This window comes from Acipenser ruthenus, chromosome 7 (genome assembly GCF_902713425.1).
Source record: "Acipenser ruthenus chromosome 7, fAciRut3.2 maternal haplotype, whole genome shotgun sequence".
Lineage (NCBI taxonomy): Eukaryota > Metazoa > Chordata > Actinopteri > Acipenseriformes > Acipenseridae > Acipenser > Acipenser ruthenus.
The window spans coordinates 61,802,728-61,813,548 of record NC_081195.1 but is presented as its reverse complement, the minus strand read 5'-3'; the positions used below and the strand labels follow the sequence as shown (position 1 = coordinate 61,813,548).

General features: G+C 36.1%; 1 protein-coding gene across 1 annotated transcript; it reads right to left on the bottom strand.

The window, feature by feature from the left end:
- Positions 1-7,275: 7,275 nt before the first annotated feature.
- LOC117416130 (mitochondrial inner membrane protease ATP23 homolog) lies at positions 7,276-10,142 on the bottom strand. Its single transcript, XM_034027193.3, has 6 exons — positions 9,825-10,142; positions 9,606-9,651; positions 9,243-9,324; positions 8,777-8,914; positions 8,567-8,650; positions 7,276-7,705 (listed from the first exon to the last, which is right to left on the bottom strand). Exons 1-6 carry the CDS (start codon positions 9,973-9,975, stop codon positions 7,502-7,504), a joined length of 705 nt encoding a protein of 234 aa, XP_033883084.1. The 5' UTR covers positions 9,976-10,142; the 3' UTR covers positions 7,276-7,501.
- Between the last annotated feature and the right edge of the window lie 679 nt (positions 10,143-10,821).

Sequence of the window (10,821 nt, the reverse complement as noted above, 5' to 3'; positions counted from 1 at the left end):
AATGCAGTCGTAAGAACAATTTTACAATATCTGGATGTGCTCTAACTTACTGAGACCACTAATAAGGAAATTCAAAATTTAGTATCAGTTTGACACATGGAAAGAACCTCTAATGTAATGATTGGTTTCAAGATCGAATGTTTCTCTGCTTTTGTGTGCTTTCATATTGAAAACACGACCTCACGTACTACAAAGGTTAAATACACAAAATGTTATTGCTCCAACAGAAAATGTTAATGGGTTTATGTGTTTGGCAGGTTAGCGACTGAATGCAGAATGCCACCATTGTGATAGGCAGGAAATTACAATGGAAGTCATGCCTCAGATAATGACTAGGATTCACATCACATATCTTTTTAGTCACAGCGCTATTCGGTGGCTCTGTTTATGGTAATCTTTGGGATTATTTGACTGCAAGGTGACATTTTTGACTTTGCAACCAATTCCTGTTTTGGAGAATGTAATTATTCAGTGTTATGTGTCATCCTTTAAGTATTACAAATGCCACATTATTTATGCTTGCATAAAGATACAAATTACACAACTATAACTGTATTCTGAGCAATACAACTCAGGACAAAAGACTTGCTATTTAAAGTACAACAGACATTTATTTTTAATGAAATGTTTTTTAAGGACTTTTTTGTTCGGTTAAACAGTGCATTGAGAAATGAGAATAAACTAATCAACCCTCTCTGAAACAGCTGAAAATGATTTAGAGAGCTGCAAACATAGATTAATCAATGTTTTTAATTTGGGCTTTGCGTCACAATACAAACAATATGAAATATTGAAATAAAAGTGATTATTATTAGTAGTAGTAGTAGTAGTCGTAGTAGTAGTAGTTTAGTCTTATTTGTTTTTAAAGGAGTGCCTGGGGTAATACATGTTTTCAATTGTGAGAAATATTGGGTTTTGGGGGGGGGGGAAAAGAACAAGAATCTGGGGGGAAAAATAAAGATGTCCCTTCAGGAAAAACAATTCAACCATGGAGATCCTGATAAACAAGTTGAATAGTACACAGTATACAACTGACACATTCTCAATAGGAGCAAAGACAGGAGAAAGACCACAAGTGAATGAAGATGCAATGTTGGTAGTGCAGTAGTAAGGCACAGGAAGGCAGCTAAAAAATAATCTTTGGAATTTCATTTCTCGAATGTGACATGGAAGAAGAGCACTATGATTTTAAGATAAAAAGGCAGGTTTTGCAGAGCTGTAGCCATCTGAAGCAAGAATAATGCTTTTTATCATACCATGGCAAGTAGATAAACGTCAGTGCATGTTCAGAAAGGTCATGGCCTGGGACTGATTGATGTATACTTCCTCCTGCACTTGAATCTATGACTGCAATACTGCCTACATTTCTCATATTTTCAGTTACATTTTCATATACACACATTATTCCTGATATGAATAGACTCGTGAAATATTGATTGTTCCAGTAATAAAGCTGACGCACATGATGAGAACATTGATGTTACAGATAGAAACCCGTCACATTACTGTCAATATGCTGCAGGGTCAATATGGGCAACGGTTGATTCAAAATAATCACTTTTTCTTGAGGGCTGTATTCTCAATGATTACTGCCTTTAATTCCTTTATGGAATTTGGGGATGAAAAACTGCAGCAAAGATTAAAACAACCACAACTATACAACACGCAATAGTGGTACATCTAGAAATGCTAAAATAAACTTTGTGAATTCAATGACAAATACTTAGACTATAAGTCTTTCTCAACGTCTTCAAAGGTGAAATGAGATTGGTTCATATTCTTTAATGGCTTGCCACTCTCCAACAAGCGAGACAACAGTATTAGACATGTGAACCAAAAGTCATTGCAGCATTGAAGACATTGAGAAAGACTTAACAGTTGAAAGGTCTGTCATTAAATGTACAGTTTCTTTTAGCATTTCTAAACATAAAACATCAGTGATATGCGCAGTCTTTCATATGCAAACACCTGCCATTTCAGTGCCTACTATCAACCCCTCAGATTGCAGTCATGCCAGTTGTGAGTAAAACTGACTTGCCACAGGGATAAGCAGCTTTTATATACTGTACTGCGGAATTCATTCAGCTTGTGTCTGATTATTAACGAATTATAAGAATAAATAATTTTCTGGACACATACTCTATACCAGTGTATTTTCTGATGTTTGCATATTCTTGTGTTTGTTTATAGTTAAGACCTTGCTCTTAGCATTGGTTGACATTTCGAGAGCCACAGGTAGCAGTGTTTTATATCATACTACAAGAACTTAGTAAATGTGATATGCTGGAGAGATGTTTTAGGGTAACTGTTAGTCACATTACCTTCATATATGTACATTGTGTTACTATGGTTATGCATGCATGTTTTTCTATTGCTTTCAGCTACACATAGAATATTTTTTTAAATTCTATGTCATTTAAAAAATTAAAAGTAGGCAGAAATGTTTGCATGGATTTTAAAGTACTGGTGTATGCGTCAAAGAATTACAGAGTCAATACCAAGTCTACAAAGCCATCCTTTCACAATGTTGTGGAGATTTGAATACATCATGCATCTCTTATAGATGTTAAATGTGGTCTGAAAGCTCCCTCTGCTGTTCGGTTGAAAACAAGAAGCTGTAGCGTCTCAGACGAGGCTTAGGAACTGTCAACTCTAAAGAAATATATATATACAGTACTGTGCAAAAATTTTAGGCAGGTGTGAAAAAATGCTGTAAAGTAAGAATGCTTTCAAAAATAGACATGTTAATAGATTATATTTATCTATTAACTAAATGCAAAGTGAGTGAACAGAAGAAAAATCTAAATCAAATCCATATTTGGTGTGACCACCCTTTGCCTTCAAAACAGCATCAATTCTTCTAGGTACACTTGCACAAAGTCAGGGATTTTGTAGGCATATAGTCAGGTGTGTGATTAAACAATTATACCAAACAGGTGCTAATGATCATCAATTCAATATGTAGGTTGAAACACAATCATTAACTGAAACAGAAACAGCTGTGTAGGAGGAATAAAACTGGGTGAGGAACAGCCAAACTCAGCTAACAAGGTGAGGTTGCTGAAGACAGTTTACTCTTCAAAAGTCATACACCATGGCAAGACTGAGCACAGCAACAAGACACAAGGTAGATATACTGCATCAGCAAGGTCTCTCCCAGGCAGAAATTTCAAGGCAGACAGGGGTTTCCAGATGTGCTGTCCAAGCTCTTTTGAAGAAGCACAAAGAAACGGGCAACGTTGAGGACCGTAGACGCAGTACTTGGCCATGGAAACTTACTGCAGCAGATGAAAGACACATCATGCTTACTTCCCTTCGCAATCGGAAGATGTCCAGCAGTGCCATCAGCTCAGAATTGGCAGGAAACAGTGGGACCCTGGTACACCCATCTACTGTCCGGAGAAGTCTGGTCAGAAGTGGCCTTCATGGAAGACTTGCGGCCAAAAAGCCATACCTCCGACGTGGAAACAAGGCCAAGCAACTCAACTATGCACGAAAACACAGGAACTGGGGTGCAGAAAAATGGCAGCAGGTGCTCTGGACTGATGAGTCAAAATTTGAAATATTTGGCTGTACCAGAAGGCCGTTTGTTCGCCGAAGGGCTGGAGAGCGGTACACGAATGAGTGTCTGCAGGCAACAGTGAAGCATGGTGGAGGTTCCTTGCAAGTTTGGGGCTGCATTTCTGCAAATGGAGTTGGGGATTTGGTCAGAATTAATGGTCTCCTCAATGCTGAGAAGTACAGGCAGATACTTATCCATCATGCAATACCATCAGGGAGGCATCTGATTGACCCTAAATTTATTCTGCAGCATGACAACGACCCCAAATATACAGCGAAAGTCATTAAGAACTATCTTCAGCATAAAGAAGAACAAGGAGTCCTGGAAGTGATGGTATGGCCCCCACAGAGCCCTGATCTCAACATCATCGAGTCTGTCTGGGATTACATGAAGAGAGAGAAACAACTGAGGCTGCCTAAATCCACAGAAGAACTGTGGTTAGTTCTCCAAGATGTTTGGGCCAACCTACCTGCCGAGTTCCTTCAAAAACTGTGTGCAAGTGTACCTAGAAGAATTGATGCTGTTTTGAAGGCAAAGGGTGGTCACACCAAATATTGATTTGATGTAGATTTTTCTTGTTCACTCACTTTGCATTTTGTTAATTGATAAATATAAACTATTAACATGTCTATTTTTGAAAGCATTCTTACTTTACAGCATTTTTTCACACCTGCCTAAAACTTTTGCACAGTACTGTATATATAATATATATATATACATACATACATAAGTCATCCCTAACACACTGCAGGTCTGCTGAATGAGTTCTCTCTGCTTCAACTGCAATTACCATTAGGTCATTAAAGAATTATTGTGTCATGGTTGTTCTTAGACATACCAGGGTAAAAGCATTGTAAAGTGTAGTAAGGCATAATAAAAGCAGAATGGTTATATGGTAAAGTGCATAATAAACTGCAGAGAAGTGTGGTAAAGCAGTATATAAAGGATGTTACAAAATGAGTTTCAAACAGTTGAGAGTTGCATGCTACCAGTTTATTCAAATTAAAGAGTAGGTAGTTACAATTTACATTGTCTTAGTTTTTGTACTGTTGTCTACTCTTTTTTATTATGTTTTCAATCATTCTTAGTGGTTCTTATTGTGATTACTCGAATATGGGGTTTGTTTTTTGACAAGTTCAGCATCTGATCATCAGTGTTTGCCTGCCATAAACATGTAATGTAGGCTTGATCAGTCCAAACATATTTAGACTGTATTAGTAAGCACCAGCACCATCTAGTGCAAAATCGTATTTACAGAATAAAGGAAACTTGGCAGATCATTAGAAGGTACTGGCTCTCATTTCGAATATGACATTGACCTAGCCAAGGTTTACATCTATGGGAGGCAACTAAAACCGAAGAGCAGTCTATATTAAGTACCTTAACACAAAGTTATTATGCAAAACAGAAACAAAAAAAAAGCAGTATTTAAGTTATTAATTACAATCATACAAAATGACAGCTTCTTACTCTTTAAAATGTTTTTTTCTTTGACAAAGTTAACCTGTACAGGACTGTTGAGGCGTGACGCTAGCATGCTGTACCAGGGCAGAATGCAATTCCTATTGATATACTGACACTGTGCTATCTCTGCTCTCATGATAAAATGCATTTTAGGCCTTCACGTAACCACCACAATTAATTTTAAGGCAACCTTTATAAACATGCTTAGGCTTACATTCACTCAAACAACATCTGAAGACGAAATATGGCCCACAGCAAACACAATTTCCCAATACGGAATAAAATAAATACAAAAATATATGTATTACTGGTAATATGTCAGCCAGATATGTTTAGATTAATTATTTTTCATAAGAAGCCTAGAAAATGCTAAACTTTTATTACAGAATTTATAGCAACAAATAGCATATTTGACTACTGTCTCTTTATATAATTAAAATTCAATGCTAAGGACAAAAATGTCTGTGTCTTCTTTAAAGTTATCACTTTCAGAGTCTGTAATTGGTGGTGCACAAGACGAAGATTGAATCTTCCCCAGGGTTGTTTTTGTTAAATGCCTGTAAGACTGTACTTTGTGACAACATCTTGTCTAATTAAATTCACAACTGCATGATCGGGATTCAAAAATAATTTATATAAATAATGACGCCAGTTAGGTGATCTCACATTGAGTACTGTGATTATGCAACATGATTATAATTTTAATATTTTAGTACTTTAAATATGCATTCTTGTCAAGAGGCACATTTTGATTAAAGTAGGTACAGACCTTTCATTCCAGTAGATTACAAACCATCGCTTCAAAGACATGTCACCCAATTTCTGCCCAACCATCTATTGCCATGAGCATTCAGAAATATGAAACTGTTAATTCAATATTGTAATATTGTATGGTGTAAGGTGGTGGGTGACACAGTGGGCTAAAGCAATGTTTTTTTTTTACAACCAGTGACCTGCTTAGATCACAATGGATTGTTGGTCATGACGGTAGTCACAACCGTCACAAAACTAACACACAATTGGACTTTGCATACAATTTAAAAACAGCAGAAATGTTACTGGTCCCTCAAGGTGGGTGAGAGGAAACCTTAAAGTAACTGATATCCTTTGAGTTTTATACAATTGTATTATTTTTACATTTGGTTTCCTCTGCTTAACATGTGACTGTAATATTGAATTCAACTTGTAATGTCTTTGCACACATCGCTAGTTTGTTTGCTACGTTGTGTTTTCATGCGTGTTGGGATTCTTACAATGGTAGTGGTGGTTGTCCACTGGGTGGCACTAGTTGTCAATTATCTTTTGTTTAAAAAAACAAAACAAAAAAAAAAACAACATTTAACCCTTTTAAGGTACAAGGGACATCATGTGTCCCACAAATACAATGATGCTCACTTTCTTATTTTTGCAATGAGATGCACAAAACAGAGTTTAAAATGTACTGACAGGTTGAACCTGGACATCCAAATGATCAGTATCCTTGTGATACTTGAGTCACTCTCTAAAGTACTTTAAGAGGAAACCATTTGAATAACCACTCAATTCCGTGTGTACCCTAAGGGGTTAAAATCTCACTTACCAAAATAATTTATCTACAGTATCCTTTTAGAATTATTTTTACAACAGGCAAAAATGACAGTCGGTTTCAGTACACTTGATGAAATTGCACTCACAATTTACTGCCAATGAAGAATGACTGGATAGGATGTGTGTTCTTCCTTTTATCCCAAAAGAAGGATTTCTGCACTAGGGCTGGTGCTGTAGGCTATTAAACAGCTTAACATTTTAAGAAAGCAGGTTTTTATTATTATTAATTCAGTTAATAAATAATCAGGAATATATTCATTGCAATGTCCGACTTGAGAATCATTTATAAAAACATTTTAATGGTAATTCAAAGCCCTCAATTTGTTACATTAACTGTCTGAATAAAAAAATAAATAATAATAAAATAAAATAAAATAAAAACGCTGTTTTAAAAACCTGAAAAGCAGTCAGGTTTTCTATCAACCATTAAAATATGTTGTCAAATAACTTCTGAGACACATTGTACTTTTTTAAAGATTTTTAAGTTTAACTTTTAAGGCGATATGAATTTCAATTTTGCCAACATGCCCAACTCACACATGCAGGTTGCAGCGCAAACCTAATGCATGACATGCATCCACGGCTATGATTATATATGATTAAACCAAAACTAAAGTTAGAATAAAGGGTGGACTGGTTGTAATAACAGCTGCTGGCATAAATTACTCTTTAAATATTTTTATTCAGATACATATACATTTTTTTGCATTTTGACTTCTCTTTTTCTTTAACACACAATTGAATATTACTAATCAATGGTACATATTTTACATTTTTTGTACCCGTTGCAAAAAGTAGCAGAAAACATATGTTGCATGTAAAACGCAGCTCAAATACAGCAACTTTTACAGCAACACTGTTCTGTGTATTACTTGTAGCACCTTTTTTTCAAAGATTGGCATAGTATCGATCTCGATTTTGAAAATCTCTGTAAGCATATTTTGCATCATTCTTGCTGTGTGGGATCCTTCCAAATGGTTCATGGTCATTAAAACAACTTTCAAAAACTTCATCCACAGCTTTCTCCGCTTCTTCTCGACTCACTTTTCGAACAGCTAGGACTGAACGAAGGGCTCGGTCCCGTACACATTCCTGTGGTTTGGAAGAAAACAATCCAATGGAAACGTATTATATAGTATATAGGTACATCCCCATGAAAACCTATTAGCAGAAATTACTATTGTTACACAGGGTCTGCTGTCTGGCACTCAATGTTATGACAAAAATTATCAATGCTGAACGCATTGAAATCTAATAAGCAGCTATTTGTCAAACCCCCTTCCCACAAAAAAAAAGAAAACCTTGATTTTTATAATTATATAAAAAAAAACTGTTTCAGGCTTCAAATATTTGTCAGTAAGTGAACATACAGTAGTTTTGTCTTCCTTCTGGGTTCTCAACACTGTGATTCACCGTTTTAGCATGACTAAACCCTTTCGACAGAGTTTTTGTTCTTGTTTACGTTATCATATTTTTTTGCTTTCTTAATATGTTTTTAAGTGGCTACCTCTAATCAGATTAGGCTTCTTGCACAATCTTTGTTATGTTGGACCCACATAAGAACATAAGAAAATTGATGAACAAGCCAATCAATGCTTGTCCATTTATGTTCCTGGCAGCTGTAAAACACTACAGTTGAATATGTCAAATTAAAACCACTTGCAAAAGTGAAATATAAAGATTAATAGAACTAATACTTTTTCATTGAAAAGGTGTATGGCATTTAAATGGTCCACAACTGTTTAAACAAAAGGATTACATGTTTAATCTATTAAAATTAGATTTACATCATTAATAATGGACAGCATCTTACACATCATCGTCACACAGTACTAAAGTATATAATAGATAGGATAAGAAAACACAGCACAATTAAGAATACAGATGAAGCGAGTGGTACATACAAAGGAAAATAGGATGAATAAAAACTAATGCACAAAACTTTATAATTACCTGGTGATGTTGTTTTAGTCCAAATTTAAACCTACTCAGCTCATTACTGAAAGAACAGTCACCACTAAGATTGGCAGCCCGGATCTGGAAACAAAATCAAAATCAGTGGGAAAAAAAACGAAAAAAAAAAAAAACATCAGCCACTATTTATATTATTAAGACAGAAGATAATTACACAGTGGTCTAGCTACTGAGTTTGCACACTCTTACCTCTGAACAGGCCAAGTGTTTGAAATTATCAAACCAATCAACATGAGCACGGCAGTGATCAAATGAGTGAATCAGTTCATGGGTTACTACCCTGTTCATATGGGCCTGCTGGTGAATGTTATTCTGGCACAACACTATCTGAAAAATAAACACAAACGCTTTTGTTTACTGTAATATTGTTATTTCACTTTATTTTATTTAAACAAAAGTATACATTACATTAGTATTTCATGAGTTTTAAAAGGTACACCATCTAAATTGGTATAATATAATTTATTTTCATTTATTTTATAATCCCATTATATTGTATACTTTTATTTTGGCCTGACTGCAGAAATACAACCTTGCTCAGGTTTGCTTGGAGAGTACCCTAAAGATCAAATATGCAAATTACTTTATCAAAGTTGTCAAATATCCATGAGTGGGCACAGATTTAAATGATTTAATTTGGACCAGTGTTTCCTACCTGGGAGGTTGTAGCATCAAATCCACCACTGACAATCCCATCACAGTCTTCACAGGAGAAATGCCTCTCTTTATAAACAGTACTATAGTAACGTAATACAACAAAACAATGCATTAGCCTCACGCGTTACACAAAACAGAATCTCCACTTCACCGCCTAACTCACAATAATGTTCATTTTTACAATATATCAATCCTCTATTTTAAACACCTTTCCATTGTCTAGCGCCCCTACATTCTGCTTTATCAGAAAGTAGACCTAAGACAGGTTCTTTAAATAACTAAAGTCGGGTGACAAGACCCCATTTGAGGAAATGACCTTTTTTTTGCAGTGTGACGTGTTTATCATAAGGTGTGTACATACCATCCTGATTGCTTCATTGCACCAAGAAGCAATTTTGCATATGGACCTAGTGAGAAGAAAGCAATATGAACTGGTAAACATTTGGCACTTGTCATACACGCGCGTTATGGCAGTCATTGATACGAATGTACTGTGCCCTCCTCCATATCCAAACGTGGAGATTTCAGCGGTTCCCTGATTATTATCAAATAGGATTAACAAGAAGTAAAATAAACTCACTTGTGTCTAGTGCAACTTTCAGCATGACCTGACACTTGTGATTGAAAGTGAACAGGCTTTCTGCTACAGATCCTTTTTTAAATCTCCCTGAATTTCTCTCCGGAAATAACTGATAACCATAATCTTCTTCGTTTTGTTTATTTTGGTCCATTGCATATGCTCGACTCCTTGAACCATACGCCTGGCAACCTTTCCGTTCTGTATACTAACGATCCCGTTCAGATAATTCCGGGGGTGCGTTCACGTCTGCGCAGATTCTGCGGAAAACCAGTCCAAATTCATCGTCTGCGTGAACTCAGCCGGAAAAGACGTCACAGGTCACGCATCCACGGGTTTAAAAGTCTGCACAGCCGCGCAGCTTTAAGAGGTACTGCGCTGGAGCAGCCGCGGCTCAAAACAATAGACGAGCGTTGGCTGACAAAGAAGTGTGTAGGCAACCAGATACAATCCTCACTACATGTGCTACTGCCACCTAGTCAGGGGGTGTGAATCGCCTTCGAGGCATGACATTAATTATCTTATGAATGATTTGTAATACAAATTTAAATGATTTGACTATTTTTCCGCACAGTTATTTTACTTTTCAAATATTCAGATATTTATTCGAAAGGTTTAAACACGTACAAAAAATAAAATAATGCTAAACGGTTGAAATGAACCTAAACCGCTGTTATTTTCAGCATGTGTAATTGGCTATCAGGGACAGGGAATAACCTACTTTGAATTAATAAATCAGCTTTAAGAACAGGTAGTTGAAGTGAGATATGTGACCATATGTGCAAGTATTTTAACTATTTTTGTCCCAGATCAAAATACAGTACTGTCTAACAACCCCTTTGTGAGAGGGCGGGGGGAATCCTGCCCGTTATAATACTCATTAATTTGTCCCACATCACAAAATTTATATTATCTCCTTATAGCAGGGACTGTTTCTACTATACATTTTCTGATCATGCTGTAAATTACGAAGCTGGTGGAGCACAAAGGGAACTCCGAT

What these genes read in the sequence shown, in the direction of transcription:
- LOC117416130 (XM_034027193.3), bottom strand. Translation starts at nt 9,975, where the DNA reads ATGGACCAAAATAAACAAAACGAAGAAGATTATGGTTATCAGTTATTT. An exon ending in GCAATGAAGCAATCAGGATG is followed by an intron (nt 9,325 to 9,605) that starts GTATGTACACAC and finishes ACGTTACTATAG; the next exon opens with TACTGTTTATAAAGAGAGGC. An exon ending in GACTAAAACAACATCACCAG is followed by an intron (nt 7,706 to 8,566) that starts GTAATTATAAAG and finishes TCCAAACCACAG; the next exon opens with GAATGTGTACGGGACCGAGC.